The following is an 18,090-nucleotide window of genomic DNA, read 5'->3' as shown; positions in this document are numbered from 1 at the left end:
TTGAAGTGCTGCTTCTGTTATGAGGAAGAGCATTGAGACCTCTTCAGCCATTTTATGACATGCATTATTATTCTGTGTCCTCTTATTCACTGCTCTTGAAAAGTTACACAGCCCCTCGTCTAGTAGTTCCTGTTTCCCGAACACGTAGTATTGATTGTTGTTTGGCTGCAGATTTCACTGAAGGACTCAACTTGGGCAGGAAACAGGTGGAGACTCTCAGAGTTGAGACCACAACGTGCCACCAAGCTGTGATGCCTCTGCAGGTGCATTCAGATTCCTGTAGCTGAGAGCAGTCATCGTGAAGGAGCAACTATTTTCTGTAACATGGCTCCCATCGCCAAACCTTTTGGGTGTTGTGGTTATATCTACCATTACATCCATCTGTTGAGCTTGCTTGTACCAGGACAACATTTCACACATGCCGTTGTAATAGCTGCATTGCTCAAAGCAACAGGTAGAGCACACATAAACCACAAGGTTCCCACAGTGTTTGTAGTTACTTTTCTTCATTAACAAAACATCTATAGTCAAAGAATAAAGGTACATGCATCTTCTCTGCATAGTTTTCATTTCCTCCTGATTACTTTGATAGGAGAGATACACAAAATCTATTGTATACCAGAAGTGAAAAACAGCCACAAAGTCAAAATTTTGACAGATTTTTTAAAAAGAAGCAATATTGTGTGTTTTCAAATAGCTTTTTCTGATTCTAGACCAGCTGGTTGAAAATTTCCGAAAATCACCGCTTTTTTTTAACAGACATTTTAATTTGAATACAATGTGTGAATATTCCCATTCCTTCTTTTCTTACCAGTTCTAACAAATGGCTAAATGAGCTCAATGACCTGTAACACATTCATCTTTGAAAACACATGGTAATGTCTACATCAGCTGCCATGGAACAAAAAAACAGGGGGTTTCAAGTTAATTTTATCTTTTCAAAGTAGCCGGTCCAGTTTGAGCTTAAACTTTTTCTCCTCGATTTATTTTTATCTAAACGACCCATTTTTTATACCTGTTCAATAGCAGGGTCTTAAATTGGATCTAGATTTGCACTCCTAAGTAAATCTTAATGCATGCTCCCCTGTGCTTATCTAATAATGAGGTTGGACAGGAATAATGAGTACTAGAATTGCAACATTGAAGGCATTCATTAACATTAGTAATCAGCAATCTTGTGTGGAAGCTTTATGCCTAGGGTTGATCAGCCCTTTATTGTGCGGCATCGAGATAGCAGGAACGAACCCGCTAAGAAAGGCCATCAGGTGAGGTTTCCATGGCAGCAGCCATCCCTTTGCTGCTCCCGCTTGTGGTACAGACAATGCAGGAACAGCTAGCGTGTCACTGCTCAGTGAAGAGAAGGCTAATATTCCTCCATCCCAATGTTGCGAGCAGCGTGGTACAGCTCATTTTAAGGAAGATGAGGGCAGCTGATCAGGTGGGTTTGTGACCACTGTCTCCTGAGTGGTACTCGGTACCTCTTGTGCTCAAAGTATGAGTTCCTACGACGTGGTGGCACCAGGGCCAGGCATACAGGAGCTATGCTGAATGCACGAGCAGCATCACCGAGCAATGAATGGGCTCCTGTGCTGGGCGACAGAGAGCAGAGTGCATGAGCTGTACTCAGAGACTCTGAACTAACCAGAGGTCGCTGACATTCAGGAGCTCATCAGTGACTCATTGGTTGGATTTAGAAAATACTTCCTCTTTCCAGCATAAATGCATTCTAGTAAGTGCCTGTTCTACTTGATTCATGAAGTTGGCTGTGTAGGTGCAGTTTAGAAGGTCCCTTGAAAATTCCCTCTGTAAAGGTGCTTTATAGTGCTGGGCAGTTTCATCACACCACAGAAAAGAAGTGAAAAAGAAGCACTGGATGATTTGTCAAGCTTTTTCCTTGGAGCTTGTTTTTCACATCATGATCATAAATCAAAAGCAAATGAGGCTGAAAAATGTCAGGCAATAATAGACGCTCCCTGCTAAGCCAACCTGGGTGTAGAGGACATCCCATTACCTGAACTTGCTTTGGCAGGGGAGTTGGACTAGATGATCTCCAGAGGTCCCTTCCAACCCCTACCATTCTGTGATTCTGTGATTCTACCCATCTGTCCCATCTTTTTCTTCGATCAAGAGGAATATGGTATCCCCTGTTATCATGGGTTACACAGGAACTCTTTATTGTATCACAGATACCTTTATCTTGTCAGGTTAATTCTGGCACAGGAGAATGTTGTGGAAAAGAACTGTAGAGTATAGAGATCATTTTCCATATGTGAACTCATTTGGAGAAAGGGTTTTTAATCTGCATTTAGATGATGCAGATTAATTTACTGACACATGTAAATTCCTACATGAAGTGTCCAACTGTTAAGGGTTTGGCTGTAATAAAAGCTTTTCTAAGGGGGTGGGAAGCTATGACAACCATGTACATTTCCAGGGTGATGGAGAGTCGTAAAACAGGGATTCAGTACTCTCTGTGTGACAGGCATTTACGGTAACAGTTTTGGATGGACTTGTGTGTCTCGGCCCTTCAGGAGCTTATGACTGTTGATCTAGTGATCGAAAGTCTTCCTTGAACAAATACAAGTATCAGCAAGTGAAGCAAATCATATGGACATGGAAATCCCCATCAACAATAGTCTGTGCAGCTGCTGAGTCTTCTCTCGGCTGTGCTTCACTGTGAGCTTCTCTCTCAAATTGCGGGGTCAGAAAGGAAGAGATTTACATTCCTGAAGAGAGCTCAGCAGCTCACGGGCTCCAGCCTGTCTCCACTGAGCGCTTTTCCCGGTTTGCCTCCGTGATGTTTGCTCAGTTGTTTGGCAGCATTTGCCTTTCCTAGCTTCTGCCTACTGGAATGTGTGGACTCACTCTGCTCCCTCTGACTTCACCACCCATCACATCAGATCTAAATGCAAAAGCTGTCCCTTCAGAGGGTACAGGTGTCCATTACAGTCACACAGAGGGTACAGGTGTCCATTGCAGTCACACACAGCGAAACCACGTACCTGGAGTGCTTCTTCAGGCTGCCTTGCAGTAAAGCTGACACCCTGTCTCTTGGGTTAGCATACCAACAATCTCCACTTTTGCTGAACGCTAAAAATCTCTGTGTCACCGGCAAACCACCATCATTCCTTTTCCTTTACTGTATACTGAATGTGGAACTGGGCAGAATTTCACTGATGAAGTGGTTTCTTTTTTCTTTTTTTTTTTAAAACGTTTATCCTACCTAGAAAAAAATTATTAAATTCCCAAATGATACCAGGTAACTGAAAGAAGAGGAGGAGCAAGCTAAAACACAGGTGCTAGAGAAATTATTTTCTCAAAGAGAAAACCCAAAAACTGACACACTTGCCAGGCGTGGCAAGGAGAAGCAGCAGAAACACACAAACATGTACAAAATGAAAGAAGAACGCTGCAGAAAGCAGAGTGTTGGGCTGTGTAGGAGAGCTTGGAGAACCCGGAATGCTCTTTGGATAGAGAACCTGTTTGGAACAGAGGGTACTGCAATTTCTATGCTGCCGCACGAAACGAAAGGGGTGTGTATTCCTCATAAATATAAATGCAGCAAGGAAATACCTACCTACGTCAGAACATGAAAACTGTCCGACTGCTCATATTAAATTTAAAACAAAGCAGTAAGAATGTGGGAAATCAGTTATGATGTCTGTTCTGGGTGGATGTTACCCAAGTGCTCCAGTTCAATTGCAACTTGCAGTTCTTTCAAATAATTGCTGTTCAGGTTACAGTAGCTAAGCCTATAGCCCCAGCTTCTTTTGAAAAACAGGGCTGTGAGAGTCAGTGCTTGTTATTTTTGTTTTGTTTCAGGGTGTGCTGGATTCACCACGTTACAGGAGTTTGGGTGTACCCGCTTCTTGAGCACCTCAGCCCAAGTGTCAAAATAATCTTTTTTGCAGCTGTTACCATAATAATTAACATATTCTACTTGGTGGGAGAGGTCCTGAACAACTACATCTGGGATACCCAAAAATGTGAGTATTGTTTTAGGAATACTAACTCATGAAATACGCCATTGGAACTTGAGTATGCTCCCCTGAAAGTCGAGAAGGATTTAAGCTGGCTAAAACAAAGGAGGATGACACTGAAACGTCTTGCTTGCTCTTAAAAGCAGACGGATGAATGGAATGGCTGCTGGAGAGCATGATGAGCAATGAATATGTATTCTTTTTTATAACTTTCAATACTAATTTAAGAACTGTTGGCAATTACCTGAGAGGTTTACAGCCCACTTGGTTTACAACCCACTTATTAGATGATGAACCCATTAAATGCAGCTAGAATAAAGTATCATTCTGTGGGAATGCCGTTAATGGTAAGCTTAGACTTAGAAATCAAAATATATTCTGTTAGTATTTTCAGGAATAAGGTCTTTTCTGCTTATAAATTACTCAAGGAAAATGAATATGTTCGTGTAAAATATTAAGAGGGAAAGACCACCTGAGTGCAGGGTAAATATAACCGTGCAGACTCTACGTCATCTGCCCTGCCTACACCACCCATTGCTGAGTGGAGGAAAAGGGAAAATAAGACAAACACGAGATTAAAAGTAGGTTTCTTTAATCCATGAAAGATGTTTTTCATTTATCAAATTGCCTGAAATGCGCAAACAACATTCATAGTAGCCGCAGTGGCAGATCACAACTGGAGTGAAATCCATGCTCCGGTGGGAATTCTGTCATTACATTCATTGGGCCCATAAAGCGCTGGGACCGTGTGAACAGCTTGTATCCCCTTTTGGGAAACCTAGTGTGCACTGGTTAATACACTGTAAATTCACAGAGTAGTTTATTGCACGCACAAATCTCTTTTAACAAGTCCTCCGGTACTAGGTAGAACCTAGCGCCAGCAGCTCAAAGCAGTTTTACTTGCCGTTTACTGATATTAGCACCTGAATATAAAGTGTCTGTTTGGTTTTGCTCTAGTCTGGTTTTCAATTCTCAGTTTGATGTCACATTCACATCTATTTAACTTATTTGAGTTAATTCAGGAAAGAAGTTCCCAAAAAAGGCAGACGCAAGGAATAATTTCACTTGAGACCTAAGTCCTATATGAAGAATAATAATGTGGTGAAAAATCACACGTTCTTACAAAGTTCCGTGAATAAGTACATGGTGGAAAATCTCCCTCGCTATTCCACAGTACGTATAACAAAATCCCTGGTTCTTGTGGCCCTCCACCCTAGAGGAGCTATCGTCAGTCGAGTCATTCTTCCAGCCTCTTCCAGTGTTCACCATGGCCTTATTATCCTCTCCACCATTTCCTTGATTTGGTTAAAGACTATTGGTCCAAATTCCTTAGTGGCTCAAGCACTTGCAAACCAGAAAATGCCATGCGTCACCTGCTGATTTGCCGTGCTTGAAATACTTTTCAGTAAACCTAACCTGAAGCGTATGGCAGGCACGCCACAAACAGCAGAGATGTAAAACAATGCCAGTCTGTCCCCATGCGAGACTTGGGAAAATATTATTTGAAAACTGTACATTTAAAAGGGGCTTTTGAGCAGTAAGCTTGCAAATTAAAGCAGTCTGCCATGAGAAGATTTCTGGGGTGAGAGGGGGTTGTTTGGGTTTGGAGTTTTTTTCCTTTTCCTCTGGAGATGCATTAAATAAAACCTCACTACTGACAAAATGATTTGCAGTTAGTTTTTCCAAGTTAAACCACAAACATGGTAGGCAAGGAAAAATTTGCCCTTTGTACAAGCCAGTGTCTGTCCACAGTTTTGAGGGTATCTGCATTCCTGCCAAACTATTCGATGCATCTGCAGCAGAGTGCTTCAGAAGAAAGGAAAGAGGCTCTTTTAAAAAGGCAAATAAAACAGCTCATTTAAAGCTATTGGAAAAGTTCCTTCCAGCAGAAAGCAGAAGACTCAAGATTGGCTCTGGAGCAGCCCTGTAAACCCACTGTAATCTTTTGGACCTGGCCTCTTGTTTTGGTTGTTAAACCTTCAACTGTGGCTTTTCCATTACGTTGGTTTGCCAGCAACACCCAGGGCCATTGTACTTGGGCTGCTGGGAATGCGCAGGGCCATTTGTTTCCGTGTTGCTTCTTTCAGCAAGGCAGCTCTGCAGTTGTGCTCTCTAACTGCAGATGGGTCTTAATTGTTTCCCGGATTGGAATTAATTAACTGTGCTTTTGAAGTGACTTTTGGTGTACTTACCATGTATGCGTATATTGCATTAGCAGGTGATCTTACTTGTGACTGGATTTTCCTCTCAGGGTTCTCAAACATTGCTTCTCTTTTGCCTTCAGTCCTTAGAAGTCTTTCTTTTGCGGCATGCAGCAGGCCTGAAAACCTCCAAAAGAAATATTTGTATTTGAGATGTCTGGCAGAGAGGGCTTAGTCAGAAGAACAATACTTGTGTCAGATACCAATAGTAATTCATTGTCCAGGAACAGGCACATGAAATAGCTGAATGTTTTCATTGCCAGAAAAAACAAAATCTGCTGCCCAGCCCAGACTTTGCTCAGCATAGAAAAGAGACAAGTCCTGCAGCAAGGATAAGTTCTTTAAGGAGCCCGACACTCCACTCAGCCCTCCTGATAGTACTGAAAGACATGGTCGTTAATACGAAGAGAGAGGCACCCTATCAACAGTAATAGATTCTTCATTCGTGTACTCTCCAAAATGGGAGATGTGCTTGCAAATATTTAAAACTCCAATGTTGAAATGAGGGGGTGGGGCGTTAGAAGTTACTGAATTCTGAAACACAGTTTAAAAAACTTTGAAATAAAGTCGGCTGCTTAGCTTCAGCTATAATAAGATCTACTTTAATTTGCTCGTCGGTAAGCAGAGGAGGTGAGGGAACCAACTGTTCCCAGACCCCTGCAGCAGTCAAAGGCTGAGGGTGCGGCGGGGGGTTAGGCTGATTTGAAAATGGTCTGGAGGGAGGGAGGGTTGTGCAGTTCGTTACTGGACAACCGCTGCCATCAGGTGTGCCGATGCTCTTTTCGTTCACAGCAGGTGAGGTAACACATGCAAGAGCGTGTGAGCAAGTAGGGGAGAAACAACAGCAATAGAGGGAAAAGAAAGATTAACGCATTAGAAGAACCTCTCTAAGTAAACTCTTCATTTTTATTAATTGAGAGATTTTTAAAAGCTGTTCTCCATATGTTTTCAGGTATTGAAGAAGGAAAAGAAAAGCCGAAATTGGACTGAACAACAGAGGCAACGTGGAGGGTTGTTTATGGCTCCATGGAAGATTTCTCATCCCCAACAGAGGCTGGCATGGAGAGGAACCTTTTGGAAAGGAGGAAGTTTAATGGGCCCTCTGCTCGGTGCAAGGATATTTTTGGGTTTTATATGGAGGGAAAATGATTTTAGCTAAGAATAGTAATAATGTTTCAACCTCCGTTCCTATTTCTCCATGCTTGCATGTGACATACACATATAAGATGTATATTTATCTCCGCAGCATTCTCAACGTGCGTTTCTTGCATCAAATAAGTCATTAAATCATTAAGTCATTAAATCTTTTCATTTCCACCAAGAAGAACAATGAGTCCATTCTCTGTATGGTTTGAGAAAAGCTTAACCAGATAGGTCTAATATGGGGAAACAAACCAATCCTATATATTTCGAAGTACAGTGTAAAAATACAATAGAAGTTAATTGCATGAATGTATCCGAAGAAGAATTCAATCTGACTGAAATATTAATGTAACACTATGTAACAGCTGCCTTAAATCAGTGATGTTAATAATTTTATCGGTCCAGTAAAATCTTATTTGCAGTGTTAGACTACCTGAATATGACGGAACTTTTCTTAAATAGGCCTAAATAAAGATCAAATTATCCCTGCGTTTCTGTTTCTTCATGCTGATTCTTGAAATTCTGGATGGATTGATGGCCTTTAAGTGATACATTTTCAGGTTTTCCGGTATCAGCTGTAGATGGTATTATTTCTACATGAGGATTTTTCTTCTTATTTTCCTAGGACAAAACATGATCCTGCATATTCAAGTTGTAAGTTCTCAATAGGTGGGCTGAGCCATAAGTAGTGTACCAGAGAGAGCATTTAAGCCTTACTTCAGGAAGGCACGTAAGCAAATGTTTAAAGTTAAATGTCTGCCAGTTTGTATTAGGAATTCAGTTGCAAAATACGAGCGATCAGTTAAACTTGACAGGATTCTGTTTAATTATCGTACAATCAGGAAGGATCTCCAGAAGGCAGAAACATTGTCTAGAATTAAAGTGAGTGGAATCATTTTCAGCAAGAAATTATTTATAAAAAAAGTAACTCTCAGATCCAAATATCTTGGTATTCACATCCCATATTTATTCATTAGCATATTTAGATGTATTTATTTTAACACATGCAGAACACTTCAAAGATGTATAATGTTAATGTGTGATTTTTATTAAAGGTATTTCTGCAGTGTTTTAATATGATTTAACCATGTTTCTGCTCTGGAACAGTTCGGGGGCAAATTGATCTCATGCAAGTCATGACATGCCTCCGTAGTGTTTTTTTAAATGTGCCTGTATTTATGCACACACTATCGTAGGAAACGGTGTACAAGTTCAACAATGTTCTTTTTGGTTGGTTTCCTGCAAAAATGAGGCTTCTGTGATGATACTGTCTTTGTGACTGTCCTCTCAGTAATTTTTTAACTCATTGATCATAGTTGCAAAGATCTCTAAGCTAGGCAAGTTTCTACAAAGTTCACGGAAATAAGTGGCCAGATCAGGAAGAAGGAGCTCCCCTGATGGTCCCACAGAGGGAGAGGACAGGATACACAAAACCAGCAGAATTTGGAAACAAATTAGCTGTAGCCGTGTGTCCTTGCATCTCAATATTATGTTCCACTGGACCTGAGCTGTGTATTACACATGCACAGTAACACCGCAGTATGGTTACTCTGTTCACAGATAACTAGGGCTTGATTGAAACAGATAGTTGTCATTGGAGGTGGTAAGATGTCTGTTATTCGCAACAGGCTTTCAAAACTCAGGGGGGAAAGAAAAGATGGATTCAGTCATATTTACTGAGCTAGGAACTGTTAAAAGTCACTGCTTCTGAAAGCTGTGGGAGCACATGGAAGTACTGGTGAACAATGAATGTGCTGAGGAGTCTGGCTGTACTGTCCAACAGCAGCAGCCGTGACAGACATCGCATTGTGGGAGATTATCAACTGCGGCTTAGGGTGGGAAGCCCAAAGCACCAACCCTGTTGACTTGTCGTTTGAAGAACATCGGCATAACTCATGCTCTGCTGTTAAGCCTAGGACATTTTTGCGATTTTTCTATTTCACGGGGATTGCTTCCTTCACTGAATTCAAGAATCCATTCTGATGGAAAGAGCGTGTTAAATAAGAAATGCCAAAATGCCACACAGCTGTACAGATTGTGCTACAGCACGCTCTGAACGTCTCTCCCGTATATATTGCACCACTGAATGGCTGAGATCTCAAAAACCGGCTGCTTCTTTCTCAGTGAGTTTTGCACCTGCTCGGGATATGTTTTTCTTCTAGTACCATGTCACTTTAGGTGATACTGGAAATGTAGCAAGATTATAAAGAGAACAGAAACAGCAGAGATCACAATTGCATAGCTGAATCCATGGGTGGGTGTCCAAGCGAAAGAAGACTCACTTTCAGAGGTACAGCACAGGGACACTAAAAATTGTCATTCCCGCATATCTGTGAACTTGTTAATATTCAGCACCTCAAAAAAATTGACTACCAAGCCTAGATCTCCGCTAAGCCCCTGAGGTTGGGAATATATGTGACACAAAATGTGGTGGGTTTTATTTGGTTTGAGGAAATTTATAGTATTCCGAAAAGGTTTGAACTCAATTTGTCTTCTCAGATCTCAAAAAGTTCTCCACCGCCTATGAGCTTTGAATCATTGTATTTAAAGTCAAAAACATTTTAGAGCATTAAATCCAGCCTATGATGTATGAACCATGATATAAATAACTTAGGGGCCTGTGTACCCAGAGAGCACTCTTCTAGACTGTGTTCATTCCCTTTAGAATTACACAATCCATCATTCTTAAGAAAGATGATGGATGAATGATGACTAAAGTAAAAGTCACTTGTAAGCTTGCCAAATTTCAACCATCTTGGCTGAAATTGTCCCTGAAAGGTATTTCTCTTGGGGGAACTATTTTTTTGGTGGAAAACTTTTTGTCAGAACAAGTCATCTATTTCCAAGTGCAATTCTATGAAAAAAAAAAAATCATGTCTGGAAAACTTCTCTCTACTTTTCTCTTGCTGTGGAACTGGGTCTTTGTAAGAAGGATAGCACTTATGTTAGTAACACTTCTGAATTTATGAGGAAAGTATTAATCTTTGTCAAAGTTTTAGAAAAAATACGCTTGCGCTTCCCTGTAGTGCACAGGTAATTCTCCAAAGTGTTTATCAACTTTGAGAATGACCTAACTTGTGTCTGAAGAGGATTTTCCTAACCATCCCTGATCTGTGGACATGTGTGGACCTTCTCCAGGCCACCCAAGATACGCACCAGAATGGGGATGCCAACTTTGGTTCCCATGTAGTGTCGATACCTCCCCAAAGCTGATGCAAATAAAGCTGCCTAGACCAAATATGAAGGAAGCAAAGCTTTGATGAAAACCTGAGCAACGAAAATAGGTTCTAGATGGATAAACTACATGAATAAAACTCTAGCTTTTCCCTTGAGGACTGCAGTAAAATTAAATTAGTAATGTTTGTTGAGTATGTCATAGCTGTAATGATAAACCACATAGAAAACTCTGAAGGAATCATTAGTTTTGTTGTCAGAGAAGAATATAGTGTGCAGTAAATAAGGCAGGCTGCCACACCTTGGACCACAAGGCAAAAACAAAATACAGTTTCATCATTCAGTGTGAGCACCATCCATCATGCGTTATGAATGAGGCATAGGAAAAAATATTGTGTGATCATCTAATTAAAGGCACTAGCATAATTCATACTCACAAGGGGCCAAATTAAGGTTGAACAGACGGCCTTAATTCTGACATTACCTCACTCTTGAATGCCTGACACTGCAATCTTAATAATACTCTCTTGACTTAGTATAGAACACAAAAAAGGGGGGATTTTTTTTAAGGCTGGTTGGAAAGTGTAGCCACAGAGTTGCCATGAATTTCAATACGACTGTATTCCCTATTTGGCTTTAGAAATCTCATCCTCACTTTCTGCATGCGTTTAGCCACCCCGAAACATATATGCAGTGTTCCCATAACAGTCTGTTATAAAGGGGTGCCATAATTTGCAAACTTTTGCCACAATTTCACAATGAAATTATTTTAGTCTGTGATTTAGCTTGTGTGCGATAAAACCATAGTTTGCTATCTCTCTGTAGCAACTCTTGCCTTATTTTAAAGGAAAATGACAAATATTTTCCCTAATTTTAAGTCGTTTCGTTGCTTCTCTGCCCACATGAGTAATATTAGCTAAATTAGCACCAGTGCACGTCAGAGCCACTTGGACACTGTGAGTAGAGTGAAAAATGGCTAACCATTCTGCAGGCTCCCATGTGGCAGTTTGTAATGACAGTGTATAAGGCATACGCTGCTTAGTTCATTTTTCCTATTGAGTTTGCTATTCAAAGACTATTTCAGATCCTAACAACGATTTCTTCTTCTCTTTTTATTTTCTGTAAAGATTGATCAGTCTGCAGGCCTCTGATACACACTTTGGTAGCCTTTGAAGACTCGGATGCAGTTAGACTGAACACTGAAAGGATTTATAATCTAAAACTTGAGTTAAAGTATAGTCCTGAAGAGACCATCAGCCTGAGGTTAGCATCACTGAGGTAGGTTTGGTGTTCCTGCTCTGGGACTAAAGGAGCGAGCAGTAGGAGATGTGTAGGTGAGGTCGCCTCTGAATGTAGCGTTGGAGAAGTTGTGCTACTAATCCTGTCTTTTAATGCACCCGCCTTTCATGTGAGCAGGGGCAAATGTTGGCGGCAGGTGTTTTCCCTCTGCAGCAGCAAAAGAAAGCTCCTAATCAAAGCGTAGTGCATCCTAGTAGAAGAGGTCATCTCCGCCAGGGTATCCCAGCCGCTCTGCTCTGCTCCTGTGCCTCAAAGCTTCTCGTGGCGCTGTGGCCAGCCACTTTAACTGGGGTCACAGGTGTTGCAGGGAAGGAAAGAAGCATGGGAGTTTTATTATATACGTTTGGCCCAGCGTGTTCGCATGTGTTGTAAAAGTGCAGGTGTCTTCAATGTGTCTGGCTGCAATATTAAACCTGGGGTTTGACTATTGCAGAAGTCCCAGGAAAAAAAAAAAAAAAAAAAAGCAGCGGCGAAGGTCTCTCCTCTTTTTGAAACAAGAGGAGCAAAGGGGAAATGAAATTAGCCTGGAAAGTAAAGACGTCTAGCTCTTGACATGTGTTTAGAAAAAGGTACTTGGGTGCATGCTGTACTCAGGTGCTTTTCAGCACAGGGGCTATGCTGAATGAGGGGGGAAGTGGACTTGCAGGTGGGACGCTTTCTGTACTGCTTCTAATGACGTAACGAAAGAGCTTTTTGTGCTTAGAGTGAAAATAGGTCTTCTTAGAGCAGAAAATAGGTCTTCTGAGCATAGCGACTTCCTCTTACTTGTATTATTAAGTAACTCTAAGAAGAACAGAACCATCCAATTTACAGACCATAAGCATCAAATATATTTAACGTATGTTCTCCAAAATAAGCAATTTTATTTTTATCAAAAATGCACTCTGTTTTGTTCAAGTAACAGATGGAAATCAATGGATTTTAATGTAGCCCAGAAGAGCAAGTTGTAGTCTTACTCCCTTAAGTGCCCTTTTCTTGTTCAGACCACAGCTGTAGAGGGATTTGAACCTCAACACAATAAATGCCAGTACGGAAATTTGAAAGGTAGGCCACAGACTTTGTGGCCCACTGGAGGAGGTATCTGCTGTTCCTCAGACCTGTGTAAAATGAGACAGAAGTAAAATGGCATCTTTTTCATATAATTTGTATTGTAGCTAGTCATAGTGTCCGAGTTCAGCATTTTATATATAGCTTGTGTATTAAAAAGCAAACGTCTACAATTAGGCGGGAGAAGTACCTCCGCAGTGTGCATTCTAAATATAGAGATTGGTATGGTACAGTCAGTACTAGGACATAGTATCTCTTTGCTTTTTTAATATGCAGATAGTCCCCACTGTATGTATATTGTGTACATAAACACACACATGCATGCAGAGATATATATATATATACCCATAAACACCTATACACATGGACACACATGATCTTTTGCAGAAACAAATAATGACAGATGTTAAATGGCAGTTACTTGTTTAACGTGGAAAGAAATCCGGCACTGTAAAAGGTGTCATTCTTGATACGGGCAGTAATTCCACCGTAACTCCAAACTGGCAGCTGCTTGTGCTCCCACTTTGCCCCGGGGCATAAACTGGTGAGCTGCTGGCCATCCTGCCCGTAGCAATAGGGACGATCTGCGGCTGCACTACTCTGCAGTGCTGCATTTCTGGATGTTTAATTTTGCAGGCAGGCCAGCGCCAGGCTAGCTCTCTACATAGAATCGTCTTAGCTTATTTACTATGTAAAATAAAATAAGTTGTTCTTATTTAATAATGGTTCCCAATTTGGCTTCTAAGTTTACACCTGACAGATGCAACGGGAGAGAAGAGGGGGAGGCCACCCCTCCTCTGCTACTGGTATTAAGCTGCAAACCATTTTCTCTAGAGGTGGCTTAACAGAACAGGAGTGTTATTAGTCATAGACTAGGAGGAGGCAATTAAGCACACAACACTTAGAGAGCCAGCAAAAATTATGATAATGGAGGACCTCAGCTATCTGTACACAGTCTGGCCAAGAGTCACCATGGGACAAATTACAAAGAAGAAATTTCTTGAATGGCTATTTCTTGGAATGAGCAGCTGTGGTGTACACGGAGGCAGGGAGGGGCTTTCAAACCTGGGTGAAGCTCAGGAGCTCATTGCAGGCATCATCCCAGCTGAACCATTAAGCGATACTGACCACAACTTAATTACATTCACCCTTCCTGGGGAAGGTAAGGTACCAAAGCTTTGTACAGTGACCCTAAAACTTGAAGTGGAGTGGTGGGGAGGACAGGAATGCGGGTGGGCAAAAAGATACAAAAAAACCTGTCACCATCTGAAGGTGACTTGCCTCCAGCAGACTGTTATACAAAGGCACAGACCGTTATCCCTTGACACTGACAGTGGGAGCTTCTGCCACCCAACAGCAACATTTTGCAGTGTTGCTCGTGAAGCAGCTCTGCAGAGCTGTGTAAGAAAGAAGAAAACCAGGAGAAGATAAACCTGATTAGAAAAATGACCTCACTTAGGTGTAGCCTACAGCTGGGTGCATCTCCAGTCCAGAGGGAAGCACTCAGTCAAGGTGTGTTTTGGCCCCTCTCTGCCGAGGATGAAGAATTATGCAGGATTTTGAGCCCTTCCCTTGGAGAAGGAGCTACTGAGATGAAGCCTTATGTAGAAATAGTGCCATAGGCATCCATGCCAAGGACAGCACAGCGCGTAACATCTCCGGTCTGAGGAAAAAATACGCAGGCATGTGACAGTAAATTGTCATACTTTTAATGTCAGAACCATTGGGTGGGATAGGCATAGTTAGAGGCGCATATATATATATATATATATATATATAGTGGTATGATTATATTCTGACTATTTCTATTGTTACAGAGTTTTTGAAGGGAGCCACAATACTGAATAGGCAGTAAGCTTAGAAAGAGGCTTACTGGATGCCTGTGGTACGATTAAATCAAAAACACTTCTAAAGTCAAATGCCTGGCTGCCACTGCTGTCAGGGTTGCAGATGTTGTTTTTCTGCACAGTGTTGCAGCATCCCAGTACCGTGAGGGTGGAGAGGCACTGGCACAGGTTGCCCAGAGAAGTTGCGGGTGCCCCATCCCTGGAAGTGTTCAAGGCCAGGCTGGATGGGGCTTTGAGCAGCCTGGTCTAGCGGGAGGTGTCCCTGCCCATGGCAGGGGGGCTGGAAGTAGGTGATCTTTAAAGTCCCTTCCAAACCGAACCATCCCATGATTCTTTTATTTGTACTGGCCCACCACTTAGCCCTGTGTAGTGTGCATGACTCTTCTTTCAGCTGGAAGTTCACACAGCCCAAGCCGTCCCAAGGATTAGTCGGATCTTAGATGCAAACACGTAGAGTATTCTGCTCTGCTTGTCAGCTCAGCTCCCAGATAGGGCAACATATATATTGATGTGTGCCATAGGTGTGGTTGGCATGTGTGTCTGGAGATTTCAGGCTAATTCAAAGCAAAAAAAAAAAAAAAAAAAAGGAAAGAAAAAGCAAAAGGATGTAAGGCTTTGTTTAGCAAAGCATTAATTATGCAGGTACAGTAAGATTTCTACTTCCTTTCAGCACTTTTACCCGGAATTTAGATTCTGCTAGATACACATAATTTTTTAAAACCCTCTACATTTTGCAGTTTACACATTTGCATAGCGTAGGACTACTGTCAGGAACATATATCTGCAGATCTGGGGCATGAGCTGTTCTCATCCTTTCAGTGGGATGGAGAAGAGAAAACAGTTCAAAGGAGGAGGATGGGGGAAGGGAAGCATTTCCATATTTTTTTTTAAGGAATCATAAAGGCACAGAGGCAAGTGTGTCAATCATGAGACATATTTCTCTCTTTAATATTTTCAGGAATACAAAAGTTCACAGAGCACATGTGTGAGAGGGTGCTGCGCTGCCTTGACTACATGATCTGCATGATACATGTCAGAAGATGGGAATGTTGCTATGGCAATTCTTTCCTTTCCTGAATACTAAGTTGACGAAGAAGCCGGTCCACAATCAGGCAGGCTCGTTTATGAACTTGCCTGCTTGGAGATGCTAAATACTATTTATAGTTTTTCTAGAAAGGAGACAGCATCGTTTTCTGCCCTGGCCTCTTAAGGCCTGTGTCCCAGTCCTCCTATATTCCCAAGGTTTCTGTGATTTGGAAGCTGATGAAGGCAGAGATTTAACTGAATTTTGTGCTGAAGACTGTTGGGATTTTCCCTCAACAGTCCCTCGCAGTGTCCTTTGATTTCCAACTTGCTAAGAAGGCAACAGACAGATGGGTCTTTCTGCATTTTTAAAAGTCATCTTGCTGTTTTATAAAGTTCTGGATCAAGTAATCCATAACTCTTTACTTACAATATACAGAGGAGTAGCCTGTTCCCATTTACCTTTCCCCCAGCAGGACAGCAAGAGAGGGACTGGAAGCCTGTTAGTTCCCCCTATCAACTTTTTATCTGGGCGACCCTTAGAGCCCGTCCTGTCCTTGCTTGTGCCATCGAGCCTTTCCCACTGTGATGCCTTTACCACTGGCTCTCCTAATTGCTGCTTTGATTTCCCTTAGAAATAATATTCGGTTTTGCTTCCTGCCCTAAAAACCTGTACAGCGCTGCTTTGTGGAACCAAAGCAACGGGCAGCTCCATCACAGGGGTGGCAAGCTTCAGTAGATGCAGTGATTCCTGTATTACAGTGCTTCCTGTTGTCCGGGTTGTATCATATTTTCTAGCAGGCTCTGGTTTCAGTTATTTTTCTTTTACCTAACTTTCATTTTGTAGACTGGAATATTCCCTGCTAGGAAAATTCTACATGTTTGATTCAGGATAAATGCTGGGGGGAAATTTCCTAAGATGGCTCAGGCACTCCAAAAATAAAGATAAGGAAAGTAGACTGTATTGTCCGTATTTAAAAAAAAAAAAAAAGTTCCTTCAAATTAGTTGATCATTTGTTTTAATTTTGGGTGCTTTTTTTTGTTTGTTTTTGGTCAGGATGGATATGGCTCTAGGGAACAGTGCAGAGAGGGAGGATGTAAAAGCCTCATCTGATGTGCCGTAAATGAGGCAGGACAGCATAGGAAGAGAAAGGGGGAATCTGAAGGTTGCTCTGCAGAACTGGATGCTCTGCTTATGTGTGTGATGCTGGGTAAGTTACTTAATTTTACCACTTCACGGTTAGTGAGTAACTTTTTTTATAGTTTGAGATGTTTATTTGGCACCTCCCATGGGCTCTAAAAGTACTAAAACAAATGAGTTCTGCAAGAGCAAATAAGCAAGGAAAAAGGAACCATTGATAATTATGGCAGCGTAGATACCAAATCACTCCAGTGCCCACCTCAAAGAGAGAACGCACCCAGCATATGGATTTATGTGATGCTTCAGTGACCAGTTACAGAGTAACAAAGCCAACAGAAAATATAACAATCTGTCGTGTGGAGAGACATGACCAAAACAGCAATGAAAGAGAAATTTTATGTCAAGTTTCGTATGTGTACACAAATTCCAATAAGACCTAACGAACTCTCTCAGAAAAGTCACAGGTTGGTGTCGATGAAGAGGTATCTGCAAATACAGGACATCTTTGGGAAATGCAGGAGCGGGTGCTCTCTAGAGAAATCTGCCTTCCTGATGTTGCTTTCATTTGTTCCCTGTAGGAACAAGAAATAAATGGAAGAATTTCAAATTTAAGGCTTAGCTCTGAAATGCACGTACAGGCATAATTTGGACCCACCAAAAAGGCTCTCATTGACTTAATTATTTATTTTGTGACTGGTTTCTACTGCACTCATCAAGAGAGCATTGCTCAGTTCAGCTGGTCTGAGGTTTTTGATACCCATCTGACTCAGAGGCAGGGCTTCAAATCACAGTGGCCAGTACAGAGATGTCAAAAGTTTCCACAATGCAAAGGACACAGGAGTGAAAAGTATTTACTTGTTTAGTGGGATTAACACAGTGAGGACGCTTAGCAGTTTGCAGCCACACAGACCTAACATTCTTAAACTATGCTCTTTCTCTGTGCTTTTCCATCTGAGCTCATTTTGTTTCCAGAGATTTAAAGGACAAACTTGAAAAGCCACCCCTGCTGCAGGTACTTTCCACGTTACTGAGTGAGCAGGCCAAGAAAAACAGCAGACAAAGATAATTTTCCTGTGGTGCCCTGCACCGGCTAGAAAAGATGATGAACCGCAGCAAAAAAAATTCACTGACAATTTTAGTGTGCAGAGCAGCTCACCCTGCTGAAGGGGGGCCAGCAGACTTTGCTTTCTGATGGGCAGCATTGCCATGACTCCGGTCCACGATGCTGTGCAGCA

General features: G+C 41.7%; 1 protein-coding gene across 1 annotated transcript in view; it reads left to right on the top strand.

Moving 5' to 3' along the window:
- Positions 1-7,813, top strand: part of AIG1 (androgen induced 1) — a 126,467-nt gene extending 118,654 nt beyond the window's left edge. The window contains exons 5-6 of the mRNA XM_063329449.1: positions 3,823-3,986; positions 7,134-7,813. Of these exons, the coding sequence (XP_063185519.1) occupies positions 3,823-3,986; positions 7,134-7,171 (202 nt within the window). The 3' untranslated portion in view covers positions 7,172-7,813. The remainder of the gene's footprint in view (positions 1-3,822; positions 3,987-7,133) is intronic.
- Positions 7,814-18,090: the final 10,277 nt, after the last annotated feature.

The sequence above is a fragment of the Chroicocephalus ridibundus genome, chromosome 3, assembly GCF_963924245.1.
Source record: "Chroicocephalus ridibundus chromosome 3, bChrRid1.1, whole genome shotgun sequence".
Lineage (NCBI taxonomy): Eukaryota > Metazoa > Chordata > Aves > Charadriiformes > Laridae > Chroicocephalus > Chroicocephalus ridibundus.
The sequence above is the reverse complement of the archived record's forward strand: the minus strand, read 5'-3'. Positions and strand labels throughout refer to the sequence as shown.